The following is a 25,576-nucleotide window of genomic DNA, read 5'->3' as shown; positions in this document are numbered from 1 at the left end:
GACTGCATAATCTCCCTATTCTCACCGGGTCAAGATTGTCTACCCGAAATTGTTTGGATACACAATTTGACGCACCTAATTTCGTAACCACTAATGATGCACTAAGGCGTTACTAGATGACTGTCTAGCCTAAATTGTTTGGATACACAGTTTGACGTAACCACTAATAACGCCCTAGGGCGTTACTAGAGGCACTGCCTGATTTTCATCTCAGCTCCAGAGTACCTATAATCCGCGGAGATAAAGTAATCCTAACAGGCACTTAAATGATCAGCGACTGCAGAATGGATTTCGGCAGGTGTGGTGGAAGAAGTTGCTGCACTGCTCGATGTTCTCTCAGGGTCAATAACTCGGTCAAGTATTCCCACACCATGCAGATCTACGAAAGCAGGCATTCTTGGCGATAGAATATTTTCTCGCTCACTTGTCAGCATCGACACAACCTGCGACATTGAAGGCCGCAAAAGCGAAGTTGCTTGTGTGCAGAGCAAACCAATTTTAATCAGTTTATTCTCTTCCTCCCACGAATAACTTCCCTCCAATTTGGAATCTACAATTTCTAAAGCTCTTTCTGCTTTATACAGTCTCCATGTCTGGTTGCCCGACACACAAAAAGAACATAAAACATTTATTAGCAAGGCATGGCAATGCTGTATATGAAGATTTTAGAAAATTTCCACCTGAAAGATGAGATCCATGTGAGCCATACCCCTTCGACGAGAAACTCTGTGCCTTGAGCCAAACTGTGATTCTTTCTTCCGCTCACAATCTCAAGTAGAACAACTCCAAAGCTGAATACATCTGCTTTCTCTGTCAGTTGTCCGCGTAAGGCATACTCAGGCGCCATGTAGCCTCTGCATAAATATGTCATTTACAGTGAGCTCTCCATATCTTAACCGTCTTAAAATTATATAAAATTTTCAGATATATGAGTTGTAGTTTAGTCATATATTATAATTTATTAAATCAACTGTGACATCAATAGCTTTAACTGGAGAGATAATTCTTACAAAGTTCCCGCAACTCTAGTGCTGACGTGGCTCTGATCTTCTCCCAAGAGTTTGGCTAAGTCAAAGTCTGCTATTTTGGGTCTGTGTTTATTGTCAAGTAAAATATTGCTTGCTTTAATATCTCTGTGAATGATCCTAATTTGAGACTCTTCGTGAAGATAGGCCAGACCACGCGCAGTTCCAACTATGATTTCATACCTCTGTCTCCATTTAAGTGAATGACCTTTTGTTGTATCTGTAATTAATACATATCCAGAATTAAGAAAACTAGTAAGCTACATACACAAACTGAACTAAATCAATATCCATGCAACCATTAAGGAGTTAAAGAGCAAGAAGCAACCGAATATAAACTTGTCGAGACTACTGTTTTGGAGGTATTCGTAAACTAGTAGCCTTTCTGAGCTTTCAACGCAGCAGCCAAGCAATTTGACTAGATTTCTGTGTTTAACACGACTGACAAGATTTGCTTCATTCAAGAATTCAGCGTCTCCTTGCGTTGAACCTATGTTCAGCCGTTTAACTGCAACCTCGCGTGCATCAGGTAGAACCCCCTGTACATCAATCAGCTTTAAATTATTTCTATTCTCCAGTATCACTTGGGACTATTGCTCGCAACTCTATATTTCAAAACCAATTGTTTAATGCTTACTCTAAATCAGCTTTTAATTATTTATTTCAAAACCAATTATTTAGCTGTAGCTGAACAAACCCCTAATTCAATTGAAAGCAATGATGTAACACTCACTTTATAGACGGACCCAAAACCTCCCTCGCCGAGTTTGTTCTCTGCTTTAAAATTGGAAGTCGCGTCTCTCAGAATATGGTACTTAAAAACGAGTTCCGGATTCACCTCAGGAATCGATAAGCCGATTTCTCTGTCCTCACCTGTAAAAACAATTGCATCGCATCTATTAATGTTGAGGTTTTTCAATAGGTGAGCAGTTCATAAGATACCTGCTAATAAGGCGCACACTTAATGACTTGACAATATGGGGACCTCTGGTTAGACGAATCCGTTGCCAACGTTTCCGTCGAATCCACTTGCAGAAGCCTATGGATACAATTAATCCAGCCGGAGCAGGTAACACGCCTAGAACTATCCGAAGCACCTTAGAGCGTTTCCGTCCTGCAAATTTACACATATAGCCTATGTTTACTTACCGAATAAAATCTTAACAGTACCACTATAGCCCTCATCATTGTAAACATTTTAGTGCACCAAAATGAGATATTGTAAATTGTAAATTGGCTATATGATTTATTTCTCCAAATGAACAAAACCACAACCATTATAAGAGCTGCAACAGAAATACCGGATTCTGTAGTACTCTGGCCTGGAGATAACGGCGAAATGATTGAAGTATTGAAAAAGCTATAAATTTCGTAATGCAAATCGCAGTTCCTACTTCGGTAGCGTGCTCCACTAGCTCCGGTTGCGCATGCCGTGGCAGAATTATTCAACTGACCGGAACCGGATATCTTTGACCGACCCGCAACTAAGCACGACCGGCAATTTGTCGGGGACAGATCTCTCCAACACTGGGCTAAGACATAGATTTCCCTCGAATCTGAAAAACCACTGTCGACTTTATCGGTAGCAAAAAGTCGGGGATTCTGCACAGCTTTTTCGATGGTATCTAATAAACATTTCCGAACAGCTCTGGGACATAGCTTATACTGCTGTCGCAAACAACATTCATAACCTCGCTTCCCTCATTATAATCGTTGTAGAAGTTATGATTCTCGTACCGTAAGAAGCAGTCGTTTAGCAAAACGAATCCAGATGTGGTGTTGTGACATTTATCAACAAGAAATGCCTTCGTCCCCGATGCGCACTGTTGGCAGTCCGAGGAATTTAAATCCCCCCTGCACTGGAGAAGCCCATAAGCAGCACTACTGCTGTTTTGGCCCTCAACACTAGTGTTGAATCCGGTCATAGAAACGTTCCCCACCAATGATTCAAGTACCCGCTCTAAATTATGCTGGAAATCGCTACCTTCTCTATATTCGTTGGTCCCGCAATCAACCCAGTAGGAATTATTAAAATCCTCAGCTGCTAAGAGGTGCAGAGGCGTCCATGCACTGACGATAAACAACATACAGTTGATTATTGATGTTTTCGGCTTCATCGCCATCGCAGGGCAGGGAAAGAACTCAACTCCCTTCTCTGTCTTAAGGCGCGGAAGACTATGTTAGTAGTTACTTTCTCTGCAATTTGGAAGACCTTAGTGACTGATTCTGCAAGCACAGCACTCCCTCATCACTCCAAGTCCCCGCGGTTCTGCGACTCCAAGTCCCCGCGGATACGGTGAGGCTGAGGCTGCATTATATTTTTGAAAATTCGTTGGTTCATTTGTTTGAAATTTACTCAGAAGGTTATAAATTTCAGCAATAAAGCTTGAATTTTATAACTCAAGCGTTTTATTTATTTTTTATATTTAAAAATTAATTTAAATATAAAAAATTATGATATTTAAAAATTATATAAAAAATAAAAAAATAGAGTTTAATTAATTTCTGTATATTTAAATATTAAAAATTATGATATTTTAAAATTATATTAAGAAGTAATAAAATAAAAACATAAAATAATTAAACTAAATTTAAAATTTATAAAACAAAAATAAAAACATTAAAAATAATTTAATTATATTTTACATTAAAATGAATTAAGCAAAGTCAGGGAAGTTTATTTCACAAGTTTTTGGAAATTTGAAGTAAATATGAATACAAATTTGTCATGTTCAAATACTTCGAAATACTCTAGTTGTAACAATTAACCGTGTCCCAATTGCCTATTTTTTTAATAAAAAAAATGAAAAATATTTTTTTAAAGTATAGATTTTAAGCGCATTTAGGTGGGAGTTGATTTGCTCTTAAAAGACCGCCGATCCGAATCTGAGGGAGACAGAGATGTGATTTTCTTTCCGAAGAGACAATGATGTGATATTCGAAAGAACACTGAATTCGATATGAGGCTTTCGATGAGATTTCAAGCGAGGCCCGAGGTATTATTAGGGTTGGAATTTGATTGGCAAAATGTTAGTTACACGGTATTTTAGTGGTATTTAATGTTTAAAAAATTTACTGTTCTGAAATTTACAAAATTTATTTTTGATAGGTTATTATTTTTCGAAAACGTTCTTAATACTATATATCAAGTTGGACAAGAGTCTGTCCTGGTGTTACATCCATTAATTTATTCACCCATTATGGAGTAAGACTGAATTGGCCTACATCAATGTTGTATGTCTCTCGTCTACTAAATTTATGATGGAAATTGATTTTACACATTACATTGGACAATTTATGATCTTCAACCACTGTATCAATTGAGAACTGTCAATGAAATTCACTGATTTATTTCTAAACCATGCTTGACCGTGGCCAACTTTGTAATATTTTAAAAAAATGGGTAGGGACAACTTACGGTGACTCCATGTTGAAAACACCATATCATAGATGAGACGTGCAATTGAGGAATCAAATGTATACTAAATTTTTAGTGCCTTGTAAAAGACCAAATTTTTAGTACCTTGTAAAATCAAGGACTCCTCCATCTATTTGTACTACTATAAAATCATTATTACACCCCATGTGAACTTACTTATTTCACTGTGCAAACTTGCAATCATGTAAGCTTACTTATTTGGCTACCCAAGCTTGCAGGTAGTCTCCTCCCTCTCAGCGTGACCTTAATACCTTCATCGTTGGATGGAGGTCATTAAACGCTTTAGTTGGCTTTGTGTATATTTTTTTTTGCCTTAACGCTAGTGGGTTTGGCGCAGATAGAATTCCAGCGACGTAGTTTGGTTAATTTGACGTCTCCAATAAGATAAGGTTTCAAGTCTGACTCTATTATATCCTTGACTCTCGCTAGAATGTATGTGTCAAGTCTGGTTCAAGGAATAAGATTGTTATCAATTTTATATTTTTTATTTTCAAAATTTTATTTGGAAATAAAATTTCAAAACAAAATTATGTTAAAATTATGTGAAGCGTTAACATTAGATCAATTTTATATTTTTTATTTTGAAAATTTGATTATGCAATAAAATTCCAAAACAAAATTATGTTAAAATTATGTAAAGCGTTAACATTAGTGGGTTTTAATTAATTTTTCATTTTTTATTTTGAAAATCTTACTATGTAATAAAATTTCAAACCAAAATTCTATTAAGATTATGTAGAGTGACCGCGATTTTACATTTTTTATTTGGAAGATATTACTATATAATAAAATTCCAAAACAAAATTTAAATGAAGAAACCAACCAAAATTCTATTAAGATTATGTAGAGTGACCGCCATTTTACATTTTTTATTTTGAAAATATTACTATATAATAAAATTCCAAAACAAAATTTAAATGAAGAAACCTTGTCACTCCAATGTTTCAGAGGAGTTCTAGAAAATTCCATAATGTTGGCTCACTTGGCAACCTTTACAAAATGAGAGTTTTTGGGTAGTGTATGTAGTTATTTTTCACACACTTGTGAGTTATTTTGGAGGGGTCACTATCATTCTACAACAAATCATTATATAATATAAAGATTTCTTTTACTTTGTTTTATGAGATATTTTAGTGTAAAATTATCCACTATCATTTTGTTCTACTCTATCTCAAAGCAGCGTTTAATGTAAAATCAATCAGTGATTTTTCTTATTTGTTTTAAGTTTAAAATATGTCAAGATTTCCAAAGTAGGCCCCATTGAATGGTCTTCACTACTAAGAATTGTGTATAATTTTTTGAACAAGACTTACAATCATGTACTTTTAATCTTTCACAATTAATTTTAAGTTGATTGTGAATTTGGTTATTCAAAATTTTGATATAAAATATATATTTTAGAAGATAACATATATTATCATTATTAATTATAAATGAATAATAAGATTTAGGGTTCAATAAGCCATTTGTGAGTTATGAGCATTTTTGTTTTTTGTTTTCATTTTTATGATAAATATGTAAATTTTTAATGTAGTTGTATTATTGAAAGGTAATTTTTTATTCAAAATTTTATTGATGAAGGGTTTATTTATTATCAAAAGGTTATTCTTGAAAGGAAAAATTTTAAACATAACCTTTCTTTACGGGAAGTATAAGAATACAAAAAGTAAAAAAAAATTGTCTCATCGGTAAATAGAAATCCAAATTCCAACCTTGGGTACTATAAATGCTCGAAGAGCAAATAAATCAAAGTCAGTTATACCTGCGAATTTTTTAGTGGGAAATGGCCTGATTTGTTAATGTGACTCTCTTATCGGTGGTCATCCATCCCTTTCGAGTTTCCCTACTGTTGTTTATCCCATCTTATCTGCGAGACTTTCCATGAGTAAATATGTGATTTGCATTAATGTTACAATGGTGCCCTCTAGCTTCCATGTCTCGTGAATATTTCAAAATTCAAATTTTCACCCTATTAATTTGCAAGGAGCTCTAGACTGGGCCTGTGCACCTGGTTATGCAGATTGTGGCCCTATACAACCCAGCGGGTCTTGTTATTTGCCCAATATGTTGTTCACCCATACCTCATTTTCATTCAACAATATTACCGAAAGAAAATGAAGGCACATGTTCCTGTGATTTTGAGGGTGTTGCAATAGTCATAGATGTCAACCCAAGTAAGCCCAATAATATTAATATACCCCTTCACCCAATCTATTAAAAAATGGAATGTATGTTCATTTTATTATATAGTTTTTTTTATTGTTTGAGCAGTTGATTTTTCTGCAAGGCATTCTTCTAAAATGATTTTCTTCTGTCACTAGCCGCATGGGTTATCCCAACTACTTCTATGCGTTGAGAGAAATTTCACCGCTTACCAATATAAACCATTTAGCATCCTCTGTCATGGTATATTGTACTCAACTATTTTCTAGCATAGCTAATGCAATTTTACATGCATGGAAATATTTTTTGCAACCCACAAACAACTAGTTTTATTGTGCAAACTAGTGTGTTTAGTATTTATTTTTTTTCAAGCTCTAGTGGGTAACAAGTTGATGATATGAACAAAGCACATCCTACATTTTACACTCACATTGACATTGCTTCTATGGTTGTAATGGATTATCTCTCTTCTTGTGCCATAGGAGACCAAGGTTCCATGAGAGCAATCAATACCGGAGCTGGATGTATTTGGATTTTGAAGACTTGGTACGGTTGTCCATCAAACAATCTAGTCAAAGAAAACATAAAAATTTGAAGTACATTTTCATAGGTCACACATCCTATCCGCGACATTCATATAATTGCTTTATTAATGGTAGATGAAGTTAGACTCTATGATAAGGATTGGATCGTTGATTATTTATTGGTCTCCTACATTAAAAAATTGAAGATGATACATGCATTAGCACCAACCTCTCGAAGTTGTCAATGTGTCTTTTGTCAAATTTTAAGGCACCCATAGAGTTAGAGCCCCAAATTTCGAACTTTAGATCCAATTATTGTTGGGATCACAAAGCACCGAGAGAGATGGTGGTGTCTAAAGACAATGTTTTTGTATTCTCAGTGGCTATCGAGATAATTTACCTATGAACTTTCTAGCCTTTAAATAGGCGTCATTGGAGATGAATACCATGGGCAAAAACCATATATTCTCATATACATGAAGCTAGAATACCACCAATATCTTGACCTAGTCATGTTTACTAGAAGAACCCTAACACCCCCCCCTTAAACTTGACTCTCGGAGATTGAATTGGTCCCATTCATTTTTATCGCAATTCATATAAAAGAGTTTCCATCTACCAGATTGTATGGGTAACTAGACACTATATCTGCTAGTTATCTATGATAACTTTTCGCGTACATGGTTTAACAACCCTCTCACCAGAGATCTCACATTCCCCCCATCAATTTAGGATACCAATACACCTATCATGCTGGCATCTCTCTAAGTGGTCTATTCCACAACTTGATAACTCCATGTGCCACTTGCACTGCATGTATCCCTGAGCATGCTCTTAAGGCCTTACAGCTATGTGTGCTCCCGCGCAACTTGTCTGCCTGAACATAGGTCTTACAATTTTCTAGGAAATGCCTTCCTATCATAGGATTTCACAACTTGGGAAAAAACTCTTAGGGTATTTACACATCACTCACCGGCTCCTGCATTGAATCCATCTTTGTTCATCTCCATTCTTTTCATCCATCGTACCACTTTATTGACTTTTTTTCTTGCACAATCTATACTTTGACCTGGGATTTTTCAACCATGCAATCTATCATCACAGCCATACACTAAATCATTTTTTGCAGTTGCACCAACATCAACTTGTCATTGGTGTATTCCTTTTTAACACTACCTCGCCACTCATTTTGATCATTTCTACGAAGCTTTCTTAGCAACAAGCCTTTGGTCCTCATGATTTATTTTGCATGCATCCTACTAAGCTACATCCATTCTCTTGAAATATCTCATAGCCCAAAAGTTATACTCTTCCTTCATTGAGTGCCCATCCATCAAATACTTTGTCACTTCATACTTAGTGGGTTTTGCTTGATTTCTTTGAGTGCGACACTCATGCTCTCTTAGTCAAACTCTGTTTGGGATGGGCTTAAAAATATGCACTTCACTCTCCTTGGCCTGGATTTTTACACATCTTCCATAACAATATCACCTATTTACTTGGCCCCTTCTAGGCAATTTCCCTTGACGGTTTTCTGTTGTCACTATTTGAAATCTCTCATGACCAACAGGGATAAGTTGTCATAGATCTATAGCCACACACTCCATTCACACTCTAATCCCTACTTCAAATGCATGCAAGTCTTATCCAAAGCGTGATCTAGGCATGACTCTCATAGTTCACTACTCATTCTCTTTTTCCACTACCATAGGGCCCTTCCTATAGCAAATTAGTTCAATACTCAGGTCGTTCCACTTGGCCATTGGCTCTAGCCTTTCAATCTTCTCACGACGACCAATAAACATCTACATAAATTCCACGGATGGCTTGGAATCGATCTGCTACACTGATCTCTCCTCTGCTTGCCATGCTTGAAATCAAATCAATGCACTCCTCAGATTTTTGTTTTTTTATTCTCATCCAACCACTTCTTGGCAAGATCGCTTTAGTCGTTTCCTTCTAGAGATATTTTATCTCCTCCTCGTCCATGGAATTTTCATTTGACTCTGTATTCACTTTAGCTTCTTTACCAAAGCCTCTTTTACATCCACAATTCTAACACTATGATATCTTCACCATTTTCTATATGATTTGGGCTTTTATATTCATATTAAAGGGGCATCCAACACTATTTTACCAGGTTCCTCAGTCTCTAACTATGATAATTTCTATCATCACTACACCTCATACCCATCTCTCTTCGTACTATCATTCTGCAACTTTAAGGAACGTAAAACCACTTTTATTATCTTTTTTCGAGTGTGCACTTCCACTCGCATCTTATCACACTTGCCTCAGATATTTACCAGGATTTTCATCTGAATCTCCATTCACCGAGCTTTTGTATTTACAACTCTATCTCTCTAACCACTATACATTTGATACCAGATGTTGGGATCACAGAGCATCGAGAGAGATGGTGATGTCTAAAGATACCGTTGTTGTGTTCTCAATGTAGAAATTATGATGTAGATCTGAAACTATTCATGAAGTTTACTAAAACAGAAGACTCAAATCTACTCTACTACTTTGTGGAATTGAATTCATGATAGAGAACACAAATCATAAAAATGCAATAATAAACATCACACATACACAGAGATTTATCTAGGGGAAAATAACTACTCAAAACCCATTCCTATTTGTATTTCACTAATCAAAGAATAGAGATGTAATACATGCATTGCTTAAGCTTGAGCACAACCTACAAGAGTATATTTTATCCCTCTACTTGATTGACTGACTCTAGCAAACACTTAGCCAATTTTCAAGCCCTCCAAGATCCTATTTCCTTGTGATGTTCCTTGAGAGATTAGGCCCCTATTAATTAGCAATTTCGCTCAATTGAATTGTGAAATTCCTTTAGGTTGATCCTCTGACTGCATGCACCACCTCTACACATTGGAATAATCTACAATTGATAGTACACTACCTTGGAATCTCCACCTCAACTGGGAAAATTGAATTCTATGCATGCATCCGTTATTTTGGGTTGATTGATTAGTTAACTGGTTAACCACTAAGTGTGGTTGAAGTCACACTTCCACAACTTGACCTTCCATTAGTTCCTCTAATAGTTAGAATTAGTTTAACTGATCATAACTCAATTTAACTGAACCAAATTTCTATAAATTAGAAATTAATCATATTGAAATGAACTCAAGCTTCCCCAACTCGAATTAACTGATTTAATTGAGTGACAAGTTCCATGTCACCTCAGTTAACTACATCCAAGATTTATGTTGATGTGGAAATTCAAATTTTCTCTAGTTTGACCAAGACAAGGCCAAACTAAGAATTTCTTGCTGCATTTTCAACACACCCTCTCAACAAGAAAGGGATTATCAGTTACCCTGATCCTACCTCTATGGAACTTGAATTTTCTACTTGACAAAGCCTTTGTCAAAATGTTTACATCTTGTTCCTCTATTGGAATGTATTCTAGCAACATTATTTGCCTCTGCACACAATCTCGTAGAGGGTGATATCATATATCTATATGCTTGGATTAATCATGAAATGCATTATTTTTAGAGAGCTTGATGCAACTCTAATTATCACATTAGATCACAGTTGGATCCATCATCTCACCAAATAGTCCCACAAGAATCTTTCTCATCCAGACTACCTGACATGTTGCTTGGCTTGAAGCCATGTATTCTGCTTCTGCTGAGCTAAGTTCCATAGATCGTTGTTCCCTACTATACCAAGAAAAAACTATGAACCCAACACTGAAAATTACTCTTGATTTACTCTTCAGATCTGATGGACTCCCCAGCCAATCTGCATCTGTGAAGCGACATAGATTCACTCTCTGCATCCGTCCGTATCATAGTCCAAACTGGGTAGTGTCTACAAGGTATCGTAAAACATGTTCAACTTCCTTCCAAAGAAATTTGGTTGGCTTAACCATAACTTAAATCACCTGGTTGACGGCATAACACATATTTGGTCGTGTGTTCACACGATACATTAGTGAACCCATAAGCTATCGATAAATGTTAGTCTCCACCTCCTCCCTTGAAGTGGCATGCTCTTTCCTCCAACTAGTCACTAAAGGAGTCTCCATGGGTTTTCTACTCTCCATTCAAAACTTCTTTAGTATCTTATTTGCATAGTTACCTTGAGAGACAAGCAATTCCCCATATCCTTTCCATACTTCCAAACTGAGAAAGTAGTGCATGAGTCCCATTTCCTTCATTCGAAATTCTCTGCAAGGTCCTCCTTGCAAGATCTTATCAACCTCTCAACACCGGTAAAAATCAAATCATCAGCATATAAGACAATAGTCAATAATTTACCTTCTACCACAATTTGATAAATGTTTTCATCTGCTTCAATTTTGGTGAAGCCTAACCTGGCGAGATAGTTGTTGATCCTAGTGTACCAAGCACAAGGTGCTTTCTTAAGTCCATACAATGCTCGGTTGAGTCTACACACATGTGACTCTCGATCAAAGGTCTCAAAACCTTCTGGATGCTCAGTGTAAACCCCGTCCTCAATAAATCCATTGAGGAATGTTTTTTTTACATCCATCTGGTGGATCTTCCACCCCATCTTTTCATCTAGTGAAAGAATTGATCTAATTAATGAGTACCTTGCTACAAAATAAAAGGTCTCCAAATAGTCAATTCCCTGAACTTGAGATAATACCTTGGCCACAAATATAGCCTTTTACTCCTCTATGCTTCTGTATGCTGCATGTTTTAGCTTGATTATCCATATCGAACCCACAACTGATTTGTCTTCTGGTCTTGGGACCACTTCCCAAACATTGTTCTTTGTAATGGAATCATATTCCTCTACCATTGCATCAACCCATCCAGGTTTCTCTACTGCCTCCTCTAAAGAGGATGGCTTAGTCTCTACAAGCTTAGTCATTAGATCCATGTAGAGAGTGTACCGATCAGGTGACCTTATCGACTTGTGATGTGAAGTGGGTACTCACACATTCTCTCTAACACCATGCAATAATATTTCAACTTCCCTGGTTATTTTCCTTCCTTCTTTGGATGATTATGCTTGAGTGGGTGTCTCCACTCTCTGCTCCTCAACTTGTGGTTGCTACACAACTTCCTGAGGCTCCTCCTTTGGAGCTAAAAGCTCCTAATTTGGTTGCAACTGAAGCTCCCTCACAAGAGAACATCTCAGTGCTTTCTCCTCATCAAATTTTACATCCCTTCACACAAATGTCATTTTGAGGGATAAAAAGTACACATGCTAGTTGTGAGGTGTTTTTTTGTGACCCACAAATACCTCCAAGTTTTTTTTCAGCTCTAGCTTCTTCCTTGATTCTTTGGAGACATGGCAGTAAACAGAGGCTCCAAAAACCTTGAAGTGCGACACGTCTGGCATCCTTGGGTGTACTCATGCCAAGAATCCGATGAGGAATACTGTTATGCAAATAGACTGTTGTGCTACATGCTTCAACCCCCAAATGCATAGATAGGCCTTCGTCATGAAACATCACCGTTGTTACTCCCAAAATGCTACGATTCTTCCTCTCAACCACCCCATTCTGTTGTGGGTTGTGGGGTGTTGTCAATTCCCGTCGAATGCCTTCTTTTGCATAGAAGTTTTTAAACTCATTTGTCATGTACTCACCTGCATTATCGCTCCTGAGAGCCTTCACCTTCATGTCGGTTTCTTTCTCAACCAGTACCTTCAATTCCACGAACTTGGAGAATGTCTCATCTTTCTTCCGCATGAAGAAGATCCAGCACTTCCATGAGAAATAATCTATAAAGGTTCTTAACATAAACCTCAATCTACTTCACTTGTCCTTTGGCTATGTGTCTCAGGAATGATTTCACTTTGCTGAAGATCACATCATAGCCATGGTCTTCCAAAAAAACAAAGCAGATGATATTTTTATAGACCCAGAACAAACATCACATCCTTGAGTCTAAGAGGGGAGTTTGACTCCCTCTGAAAGGTGACTATATCAATCTTACTCGTATTGTACCTTATATAATCTCCCATCTCGGTGTGCATCTCGAGGTTTTTCTCCTCCAGGTCACTAAAAAATTATCTATTCCCCGTCATATGAAATGGGGCACCATTATCCAAGTACCACATGCTCCCCATCACTATGCTCACCATGAATGCGATGAGAGTGAAGTCAAGCTCGAATTATGAAGCCAAAGGTTCACCTTCTGCTCCTCTTGAGGTCTTATTGCTTTCCTTCTTGTGTGGAAACTTCGTGGCATTGTGCTTGAGTTCAAGACAATTGAAACACTTGCTTTTGGACAAGTCTTTCTTCTTGGCCCCTTGACTAGATTCTGGTTTGGATTGTAATTTCTTCCCTTTTCCCTTCTTTTCCTTTCCAACCAAGGCACAATTTTCTTCATCCTCGCCCTTGGAGAATTCCCATCTTTGGTATTTCTCCTTATTTCCTCGTGTACCGAATTGGACCATAAGCTTTACCAATTTGGTAGTTTTTCCCTCCCATTCACCAAATCTTGGTAGCTATTCGAGATGTTGGGAAGGCCTAGAAGGGTTAGGCTTACCAAATCATCTTCTACAATAGTAACACCAAATCCACCAAGTTCATAACCACATTGTGTGAACCTGATAAGATACTATGAAATAGTGTCATCCTTCTGCCTCTTGATATTTCAAAGTTTATCCTTGAGTGCCAACTTCTAGTGGTCACTATTGTTCTGGAACAAATATGTTAGTGCTTTCCACATTGCATAAGGAGTCTCTTTCCTGTGGATATTTGAGACAATATGGTCTCATACTCCCTCCAATATAATTCTCCTCACCTTGGCTACACACTTCTTCCATTCTGCTAGATTCTGAGTATCAACAGATCCTGGTTTTGGGATGTCATTATCAACAAGTTCTTTCCATCCATTTTCTTCCAACACTGCCTCCATTTGGTCCTTCCAAGAAACATAATTCTAGCTTCCCTCAAGGGCATACTCGAGTCTTAGTCCATAAAATGCCATCTTTGTAACTCTGAAGAATTGATCCTACAAATTTGATCCTATTGCTGAAAAACTTTGAAATTTATGCTCCACTGTGAATCCTTCTTTGATACCATGTAGAAATTATGGTGTAGATATGAAACTTCTCATGGAATTTACTAAAACACAAGACTCAAATCTACTCTACTGCTTTGTGGAATTCAATTCATGATAGAGAACATAAATCATAAACATGAAAGAAGAAACATCAGACATACATAGAGATTTATCTAAGGGAAAAGAACTGCTCAAAACCACTTCCTCTCTGTATTTCCTCAATCAAAGAATAGAGATGTAATACATATGTTTCTCAAGCCTGAGTGTAAGCTGCAAGTGTATAGTCTATCCCTCTACCTGAATGACTGAATATGGCCAACACTTAGCAATTTTCAAGGCCTCCAAGCTCCTATTTCCTTGTGTTGTTCCTTGAGGAATTAGACCCTTATTAATTAGGAATTTCCATCAATTAAATTTCACAATTCCTTTAGGTTGACCCTCTGGCTACATGGATCACCTATACACATTGGAATAGCCTACAATTGATACTACACTACCTTGGAATCTCCACCTCAACTGGGTAACTTGAATTCTCTGCATGCATCAGTTATTTTGGGTTGATTGATTAGTTAACTGGTTGACCACTGAGTATGGTTGAAGTCATACTTCCACAACTTGACCTTCCACCAGTTCCTCCAACTGTTAGAACTAGTTTAACTGACCATAACTGAATTTAACTGAAATAGATTTCTACAAATTAGCAATCAATCATACTGAATTGAAATCAAGCTCCCCAACTTGAATTAACTGAGTTAACTGAGTGACAAGTGACATGTCACTTCAGTTAACCACCTCCAAGATTTATGTTGATGTGGAAATTTAAATTTTGTCTAGTTTTAATGCTGGATTTTCAACACTTAGAGCCACTGAGACAATTTACTTGTGATCTTTCTAGCTTTTAAATATGCTTCATTGGAGATGAATACTGTGGGAAAAAATCATGGATTCCCATATACCCGAAGCCAGAATACGACCAATATCTTGGCTAATTATGTTGGAAACGAGTAAATTACCTTGCATTGAGATGTAGAAATTTGGAAACTAGAAAAGCACCATGGGATTGAAATCTAAAAATTGACAAAGGAAGAGATGCCATTCATATTAGAAAAATCTAGGGAGTGAAGCCCTTTAGGTGCATTGATGGAAGATAAAAAAGAGACTGTGGAATTGTGGAAATGACAATGTATCATCTATATATTAAAATTTAATAAAAAAATGTTCTCAATCTTTGATTTCTAATAAATATTTATTTTATATATATAATTTTTATGTAAAAAGGAAAGAACACATAAACATATATTTAAAATATGGGATTGAGTTGTATTAAATCTCTTTTAAAGTAATGTAAGAAAGGAGAATTAAATTAGATTCATTTTAATTTTATATTAGATTAAAAGATATATTTCATATGCAATTTTGCCTTGTTATGTTGTATGTACATAAACTTTGGTATCATATGATTCAATTTTGACATATATCTTAAAATATAATAAACAAATATCAAATAAGTTTATTTATATATAAATTTGTTTATTTATTCTAATATTAAACAAAAGAATGAAATAAATTTGTTTTTTACAATGTAATTTCATTATATAAAACAATTTGTGAATGATATTACTCAATATAAATAATGTTATTTTTAAATTTTTAAATATTGGTTAATGATTAATATATAATTAATATTAAATTTATTATTATCTTGTTTTAGTTGAATTACATTTTGTTTGTATTTCTTATTTTTTACATAATATTTTATTTAGTATTTGTATGTATTTAATTGATTTGTTTTCATGATGTAACATGTTTTAATGTTTGACTTGACACTTTTATATAATATTTTATTTAGTATTTGTGTGTATTTGATTGATTTGTTTTTATGATGTAACATGTTAGTATATAATTAATATTAAATTTATTATTATTTTGTTTTGGTTGAATTATATTTGTTTTGTATTTCGTATTTTTATATAATATTTTATTTAGTATTTGTGTGTATTTGATTGATTTGTTTTTATGATGTAATATGTTAGTATATAATTAATATTAAATTTATTATGTCACTATGTGACATATAGGAATGGGTTGGATACATTAATTTGTCTTTACATGTAAAAATTTTCTGCTTTCCTAAAGTAAACTTTGGTTTTTTGCATATATTTCTTAGCAGACATCACAACGTCGCCACATACCTAGGCCAAAGCATGAGGGGTGACGACTATTGTATCGTTGCTAATGTCATCCATTCATCAATTCAGTTGTTATCCGTCCATCAATTTGGCTTCCATGGTAAGGTCATTAATGGCATTCCTATCTACCATTTCTTTCACATTTTGAGAAATTTTCTTGCAGATCTCAGACCTAACAGTCAAGATAGATACTTACCAGAGTTTTCCAGAGTGTTCTTCGAGCTAAGTGTCGTTGTCGACAAAGAAATGACTAGCAACAAGTAGGTCTCTTCCCAACTTGTAATTTCAAGCTCGAAAAACATAAAAGAAATTTGAATAAAGAAAAGCTTAATAATGTGGAGTTATTGTATACATGTTGATTAAATGAAGTAATATTTTTTAGTATTCGATATTAATTCATAATCTAATCTTAAATATTGTTTATTTGAATTTTTTATTTCTAACTATTATAATTTCAAAAGACCATTCAAACTTGTTTTGAAGGGTTCTTTTGCGAGAGAAGCTCATCTTAACCTCTCAAATATTAGACTTTTGTTGCCTTTCCAAGCATAATTTTTTTATAATAAATAAATTAAATCAATAAATTGAAATATAAACATTATAAACATATATTGATACATTTTTAAATCAATTTTCTAGATATTTAAAATTATTTTAAAGAAATAGTTCAAAAAATTCTAAATTTCCTTTCAAAGGCCAAAATGTTTGTAATAGATAAACTCAATAAATAAATTGAAATATAAATACTTAAATTAAAATTTAAAAAAAAAAGTAATAATCATATAGAAATACATTTTTAAATCAATTTTTGCGTTTTTTATTATTATTTTGAAATATAAATACTTAAATTAAAATTAAAAAAAATAACAATCATATACAAATACATTTTTAAATCAATTTTTGAGTTTTCTATTATTATTTTGAAGGATAAGTTCAAAGAATTTGGTCAACTATAATACATAGCATAATACAATTACATTATCATCAATAAAAACAAAATTATATTAAACTTTTATCATAAATTTCACAGAACAACTATCAAAATCAAGTCTTAATCAAGCCTAAGAAAGGGGTATATTTTTGGCTTCTTAGAAATTCATAAACATACTTATTAAGTGCAACTTTTTGGACTTTCCGGTGTCAGAATCCGGTTGAAAAGTTTAAGGTGAAATCTTGATTTGTGTTATTTAAACTGGTTTTTTGACTGTATATATGGATTCAACATCCCGAAAAACCCCTAGGGCACTTCGATTGTGCATGATTTACCCATCAAGCTTGTGATTTCAATAAATTCCTGCTAGATTTTAGAGAAATTAGACCGGAAAAACCCATCGGAAAAGCTTGGAGAAAATCTCACTAAAGACAACTCGTACAGAATTTTAGTATGGGCATTATTATATTTAAATAAAGCAAATTTACTCTCATGTCCATCAAGAAAATATGATGTTGAAAATGTTACAAAAATTACATACATCATTACCTTGGCAAGAAAGTACATGATCATCTATTATATAAGAGAAAATATATTATCTCTATTAAAAATTGAAAAATAAATAGATATTTATTTAGATTTCTATAACCATTTTTATATGTCTAAAAATAATTAAAAAACAAAATTGATAATATTTAATCAAAAAATTACAAATACATAGATAAAAACATCTCCATCTAATATTCAATAAACTTATTTCCCCAAAAAAAATAAAAAAAAATATATCGTTTTAACAATAAATTCCACCATTTTCAAATTCAAATCCATTCCTTTACTTCATTCATCCCAAAAGTATTTATTTTCACCTTATCCAACAACAAAGTGAACACTTTGTATTACTCATTTTTTGTGAGTTAGAAAATAAAATGACATTGATAAATTTTTATAACTTAAATTTTAGAACAATAATTTTTTTTTACATTCTTTTTTGAGTTAGAGAATAAAATTACATTAATAAACGTTTATAATCTAAATTTTAGAACTATATATATATATATATATATATATATAAAAGTGATACATTCAAGTTCATAATTTTTTGAGTTAGGAATGAAATTACATTGATAATTTTTATAATCAATTTTTTTGGGGGATATAAGAGATTTTAAAATTAAAACATTCAAGTTCATACAACATAGATGGAGGAAGAGTGGGTCGGTTAAATATCAACGTTTATGTTATAAAAAGAAATATATGGCCTTTAATCTATATAAAACTTTTAACGTGAAAAAATGTACTTCTATATTTTATATTTAATATTATTTTAGATATTAATATTATAATATTATTTTAAATGTGTTGATCTTTTCCTTAATTATTAGAAAATTTTCAACAAACCACACATGGTAGGGTGATCAATCTAGTTAAAGTGATGGATGGATATGGAGTTGTTTATAAAAAAAAACAAAAACAACACAAACACGTGGAAGGATAATGGAATAATTCAACCTGCATGAAATTTTTAACCACACGTGGATGGATATGGAGTTGAAAATTTTCAAAAAACAACACAAACACTTTCATGAAACTTTTAATAATTAAGAAAAGCTTTCATGACATTTTTAATAACACGCGGAAGGATAATTAAATAATTCAACCTTCATGAAATTTTTAGCGATGAAAGGTTTTTAACAATAAAAAAATTCTTTCATGAAACTTTTAATAACACGCGGAAGGATAATGGAATAATTCAACCTTCATGAAATTTTCAGCGATGAAAGGTTTTTAACAATAAAAAAAATCTTTCCTGAAATTTTTAATAACACGCGGAAGGATAATGGAATAATTCAACCTCACATTTTATAAATATAGAGAAGGATTAATCTTCCTTCCCACCTACAATTACATAGTACTAGCAGTGGAAAATTATAATGTTATCATATAATATGACATGACATTAGTATATGGTATAAAATTGTGTAAAGCATATTTTATTAATATAACTGGTATAATAATGAAATTTAATTATATATGACTATTTAAATATTTTAATAGAAAAGAAATTTAATATTTTTGGAAATATTTATTTATTTATTTAATTTTTATGTTATATATTTTTTTTTAATATTGATATTTTAGTTTAACAATTTTATATTTTTGAATTTTCCAATTTATTTTAAATATTGAAAATTTTAATTTTATATCTATATATATATATATATATATATAATTAAATGATTTGTTTCATGATTTTTTTGGTTCCACTTATTTCATCTTTTATGTCATATTTTTCTTTAACACCTTGAATTAAAAATGATATTGACATCTTAACTTAACAATAAATTTAACAATTTTATATTTTTGAATTTTCCAATTTGTTATATATATATATATATATATATATACTCTAATTTATAAATTAAATGACCTTTTTCACGGTTAATTTTAACCAAAATTCGGTAGAGAATTTTTAAAACTTGAGTTTAATCTATTTGATTTGTAGAATTTTAGTGTACTTGAGGTGTTTTTGGTGGTGTTCAATCCATTTATGTATTCAAAAATGTATTTTAAACATATTCTCATTTGAAATTGGATCATCGAATTCTAGTGAAAAAGACTAGTTCATCTATAAGTTAGACTACACCTATATATATGTGTGTCTGTGTGTGTTTAATTTTTATTAATACTAGTTTAAAAATTGATATATAATTTTTTCTTTACTTTAAAATTTTAAATAAATATTCAATTTTATTAATTATTAAATAAAATCATATTATATAATTAAAAAATGCTTCATAATCATAGAAAATCTACCATTACATGTTGTGAATTTGCTGAGTTAGAAATAACACATGCTCGTAATTTACTTCCCTTTCAATCTTTGAATCTCGGGGAGGGGATAAAATATTTGGGATTTCATGTGATACCCAATGACTATGCCAAGGAAGATTGGATGTGGATGGTAGCCAAAGTGGAAAGGAAAATTAAGTCATGGTCTCACAAGTGGTTGTCTAGAGCCAGTAAGTTGGTACTTATTAAATCTATCATTGAAGCCACCGCGGTATTCTAGATATCTCTATCCTAGATTCCTAAAGGCACACTTAACCTTATACAGAAGCTCTGTTGTGGATTTCTCTCGCAAGGGCAAAGGAAGGAAGCACATTTGCATGTGTCAGATGGGACAAGCTTGTCCTTTCGAAATTGTGGGGAGGATGGGGATTAAAGGACATTAACTGCTTCTCACATGATATGGCCACCAAAGTGAGCTCAAGACTAATTTCCACCCACAACTTGTGGACTGATGTGGTTCAGTGTAAATATATACAGCCTTTATTGATTGAGGATTAGATTTGACTCCCAAAGAAATCAAGATCAAATATCGCTACCATGTGGAAAGCAGTCCTTAAGTCTTTTCCGATTACTGCATCTGGATTGGCTTGGCATATAGGATCAGGAACCAGGGTCCAAATTGGAATCAATCCATGGCCGAGTTGTGGAAACAACCACATTCTCCCTCCTGGCCTAATCATTTTCCATTCTTCTCACAACATCAAATTCTTGAACAAAATTGGGGACCCAGACCGATCAAACATATGGGGTCAACATTGGCTTTCAGTGTTAGAATTATCGCTCCCAAATCAATAGCATGTATCTTGGGATAACTATGTCAAGGCGTTGATCTCAACACAAATCTGGTTAAATGATCGTGAGGGTGAGCTACTATGGGCCCCCTCTAAACATGGATCCTATTCCCCAAAAGATAGTTATCTTCACACGATAGCCTCAAAGGAACCAAACTCTCTCAGTTGATGGTGGCAACATCTTTGGAAACTAAAAGTGCGAGCCAAATCTCGATTGTTGTTTTGTTGTATATTGGAAAACAAGTTTCCGATGGGAGAAAATATGAAAAATCGCTCCTTCGATGGGCCCTCATGGTGTTCCTTTTGTCATCAATCTGAGGAAACAACTGAGAATCTCTTCTTATCTTGTCAGGATGCTCGACAAGCTTGTAGATCGATCTTACAGGGGATTTCCATTTCCATTAACTAGCAGGGTGATAATATCTCACAAGTCTAGGAATCTTGATGGAATAATTTCCAACCTCACAAGACGCGAAACATCCCCTTACTCGCCTGTTGGGGCCTTTAGATGGGTAGGAACATAAAAATATTTCACAAACAACCTTTCTCTCTAGATCATACTTCTGCTCAATGTATTGCCATATATTCGCTCCTTCGTGATGATTGTTGAGTTACAAAATGGGTATGTATTTACTCTTAATTCCATCACATTTTTCCTGTTTTCTTATCTCTTTCATATCTTGATACGCTAACATATTGATGGATTATGATAAGAAATGGATGAACTACCCTCAATTGAGATTTAGCCATCGTAACTAACTTTTACTCCTTTTTATACAAAGAAACGACAAAAGGAACAGTTGTTGTTCCCTAGCGACGGAACAGCATAAACCAACAAAGGCATAATGGGGCATGTCGATTGCAAATAGATTGGAGGACGAATCAGGAGGATCAACGCCAAATATGATGGGTGTCCGAAGATAACATTCAGTTGTGAATCCCTCAAGATCGGGAGATCCTGAGGGATCACATTTATCTTTTACCACTTTCTGACTATAAAAGCAAAAGATTGTAGGAAGAAAGGGGGATGGATCTCTATTATTTCAAATTGTAATATTAATTTACAGAGTCATGCTGTTGGAGAACATGATCGTATTGTAATGCTACTTGAGTTCAATGATTAATATATAATTGGCGTTGTTGTTCGTTGGTATTATTTGAAGTAGCTTAGCAGTATTCGCTGGTGCTAAGGGCTCGGCCTCTGGTGGATTCAATTGTTCCCTTGTGTTATATATTTCTGATTCTCGCAAGTTTGATTGGTTTGATAGTTTTACTATTTTCTGTGAGTTTATCTGATTTGCTATTTACTGCTTTCCTATATTGAAGACAATACATTTTCTTTACATGTTTTACCACATTGTCATTTGATTCTATTTACGCCTATTGTAGATTAAATTATTTATCCGTTAAGATAGTGAATTGTATTGATTTAATTAGCTGTAAGAGTTTGGTTATCGCTATTGAGCTCTCAGTTGACACCAGTTCCATTTGGATTGCTTCATAGAGATTGAGTGTGATTTAGATTGAATCAACTAAGAAGAGATTGGTTATTTCTACTATGCTCTCGGTTGATGCTATTGTTAATTGAATTTCTTGTGTGAGATTTGATTACGATTTTAGCAGAGGATTAAGTCTTGAAGTTTAGATGCAATATTTCCTTTAACAGTTGTAATTTGAGTTTTATAAATGCATATGTTTACTCTTGTATCAAAGGTTTGTACTTCATTTTAAGAAACATTACTCTTCGGATTCATAGCATGCACATATTGTGTAAACTCTTGAAATAAGAGGACTTGCCCAGGTTGATGATTAATGTGGGGTAATTAGGAGTTTTAAAAGACACTTTTTATCAACCAAGAATGATGATAACCCTCCTTCTACTCATTCTGTCACCTCGGAAAACATCGATCAGTCTTCCCCCTGGGCATATTTTGATGGCTCCTCACAGCTTGGCCGATGTGGTGATGGTGATGTTCTCCACCTAAATATATCCCACCATTTTCATACCAAGGGCAAACTGGGACAAGGAACAAACAACTTTGTTGAACTGCACAACCTTAAATTGTTTCACCTTTTTGTACTTCAGAAAGATTGCAAAAAGCTAGAAGTCTTTGGTGATTCAAGAGTGATGATAGACTCGTTCACACAAAAATATTCTTTTCATAAACACACTCTCAGAAGTCTTCTGGATCAAGTATTATTGATCAAATCTCATTTTGACTCCATATATTGTCAAACCATTTATAGGGAAAGGAACCATATTGCAGACCAACTATCCAAAGAAGGCACGCAACAAGTGTTTGGCACTTGGCATGTGATAGAGGTGACTGCAGCGAACCATTTTCATTACATTCACATCATATTTTTTTGAGGATATACATGTCCCCTTGATTCCACAAGAATGATTATTGATTATTACAGAGATTTCCACAAATGGATAAAACACTCATATATATATATATATATATATATATATATATATATATATATATATATATATATATATATATATATATATATATATATATATATATATATATATATATATATATATATATATATATATATATATATATATATATATATATATATATATATATTATCTCTCAGACTGTGTATTTTTGTATTTGAAGATTTTCTCTATAGATGTATATATGATCATGGATGACACAAACAAATATCGACAAATATAGTAAAATCAACAATTTTTCCTGCTAATAGAAAAATCAACAAATTTTGTCTTTGATGACACTGAAATATACAACATGTAATTTTCATCCACATATTAATGAAAATGATGATTTTTCCTCGGGGAAAAAAATAATGATAATAACTTTAAATTAAAATAAAATAAACTTCAATTTTAATCCTAATCTCTATTTAAAAGAAATACATTATTTTATTTTATTTTTGTCGATAAAAAACATACTATTAATTCATCAAATACAGAGGACAGAAATGATGACCCTAGCTCTCCTCGCCTCACTCCAACTAGATTTGTTTGCGAGGAAAGTAGAAAAGGACCTAAGAGCAGTCTGCCAAACTTTGTCGAGTAGCCAAAAGACACAAGACCATAAGGCCAAAAACATAGATAGGATGAGAAGACAATCAATATCCATCAAGGAACATGAGGGAAGTCTGGAGTATGACCTATGTTTGATGCATCCAAAGGGAAAGGATCTCCATGTGAGCTAGACACCCATCCAACTAATCAAGGAAATCATTGGTGCGTCATTGGCTTCTTCTGATGAAACCCAAGCATTTTTTTTTTATATTTCTAATCTCTTAATAATATTTAAATTCTATGCATGAAACTAAGATGCAAAATTTGATTATATATCCCTTCTCACTTATTACAAGTTAACTTTGTATTCGTTAAGCTTGGACCATGTCTAGAGTACATCCCAATCTCCATTTCATATATTTTTCAAATAGTAACCAAGTCAATTCATATAATTCTAAACCATCCACCTCTTGACTATAAATTCCAAAAATATATAGACAAAGCTCATAAAATCATGTCATAATGAGTAACATAGTGAATGACTGTGAGTCGTCATCCCATCCAGGGGTAAAAATTGAACACGTCACATCTATTCAAGAGGGATCTAGTATGTCCTAGAAGCGCAAAGTGAAAATTAGGTGTTAAAAAATGTTAATTTTTATTTATACTTATTTTCTAAAAAATTTAAATAATAAAACAAAATGCTCAGTAAAGGGTTGAGAGATAAATTATTAGATATCCCCTGGTTTCCTTATTCTCTTTTATATTTTTTTTAGTGACATACAAAATCCAAAGTATTCCTTTACATAAGTACGAAAGTTTTGCCATATTCTTTATGCAATATGTTACAAAATGTTATGGCGATTGGAAAAAGGATTTAATTGAATGAACTAGTGGAACTCACAAATGATTTGGTATAGAGTTGAGGGACAAAAGATTTCCTAGATAGTTAAGTGTGCGATAACTAATATTTAATGGGAGGAGGAGGGAGGATGACGATATATCAATGTGTGAGGTGATGAGGTGATGTCCTAATGGGCACAATTTGCAGGTAATTTGTATCCGCATTTACATTTGGAAGTGTTGGCATACAAAGTTACTATTGAGATGGTCCCCAGCCTCTTTGACAACCAAATATCTAGTCACTCAAATAGGTTGGCCTGGAAAACTATTTTGGCATATATATATGTGGATAAAAAGAATCATAGATCTGTATGAGAGTCAATTCCGTGAAGCCTCAAGACAATGTGTGTTCAATAGGATTCCCTTTGATGACATTGTGAGATTCTTATTTTTGGGTACAAATGGATTTGTTCTTGTTCGTGAAGGTTTTGGCAAGGGGTTTGGTGCTAAGAATGCTTATGGCCTCCAAACACACCAGTGCAGGCTTTCATTCTTCAAGATTTCATTGTTTTTGTGAGGTTAAATTCAATAAATTCCTAGTCTAGATAATGGTAATTAGTCTCATTTCTCTCGACGCTCTTGTCCTTAATGCCCGAAACTTGGTGCCAAACTTTCGTTTGGAACATTCCGAGTTGGCGAAGCTTTCCAATAATTCCTTCATCAGGGTTTCGAATCTGCAACTAGATATTACCGTTTACAAGGAATGTTAGGGTTTGAACTATGACATGA

The 25,576-nt window shown here is 33.7% G+C and overlaps 1 protein-coding gene across 1 annotated transcript; it reads right to left on the bottom strand.

The window, feature by feature from the left end:
• Positions 1 to 251: 251 nt before the first annotated feature.
• LOC149241684 (cysteine-rich receptor-like protein kinase 2) lies at positions 252 to 3,148 on the bottom strand. The gene is made up of 8 exons (XM_089370625.1): positions 2,692 to 3,148; positions 2,327 to 2,650; positions 2,011 to 2,139; positions 1,759 to 1,898; positions 1,354 to 1,564; positions 1,011 to 1,245; positions 710 to 854; positions 252 to 593 (listed from the first exon to the last, which is right to left on the bottom strand). Exons 1-8 carry the CDS (start codon positions 3,146 to 3,148, stop codon positions 252 to 254), a joined length of 1,983 nt encoding a protein of 660 aa, XP_089226751.1.
• Positions 3,149 to 25,576: the final 22,428 nt, after the last annotated feature.

This window comes from Pinus tabuliformis, chromosome 8, assembly GCF_031772625.1.
Source record: "Pinus tabuliformis cultivar Carrire ecotype Pingquan chromosome 8, CPIR1, whole genome shotgun sequence".
NCBI classification, from domain to species: domain Eukaryota; kingdom Viridiplantae; phylum Streptophyta; class Pinopsida; order Pinales; family Pinaceae; genus Pinus; species Pinus tabuliformis.
This window is presented reverse-complemented; position numbering and strand designations above follow the sequence as displayed.

Bases quoted from the DNA above. Each gene is read 5' to 3' on its own strand.
- LOC149241684 (XM_089370625.1), bottom strand. From the start codon at position 3,148: ATGGCGATGAAGCCGAAAACATCAATAATCAACTGTATGTTGTTTATC. The intron at 2,651-2,691 runs GTATAAGCTATG...AATGTTTATTAG, and splicing joins GAATGTTGTTTGCGACAGCA to ATACCATCGAAAAAGCTGTG. The intron at 594-709 runs GTATGGCTCACA...TCGGGCAACCAG, and splicing joins CAGAGTTTCTCGTCGAAGGG to ACATGGAGACTGTATAAAGC.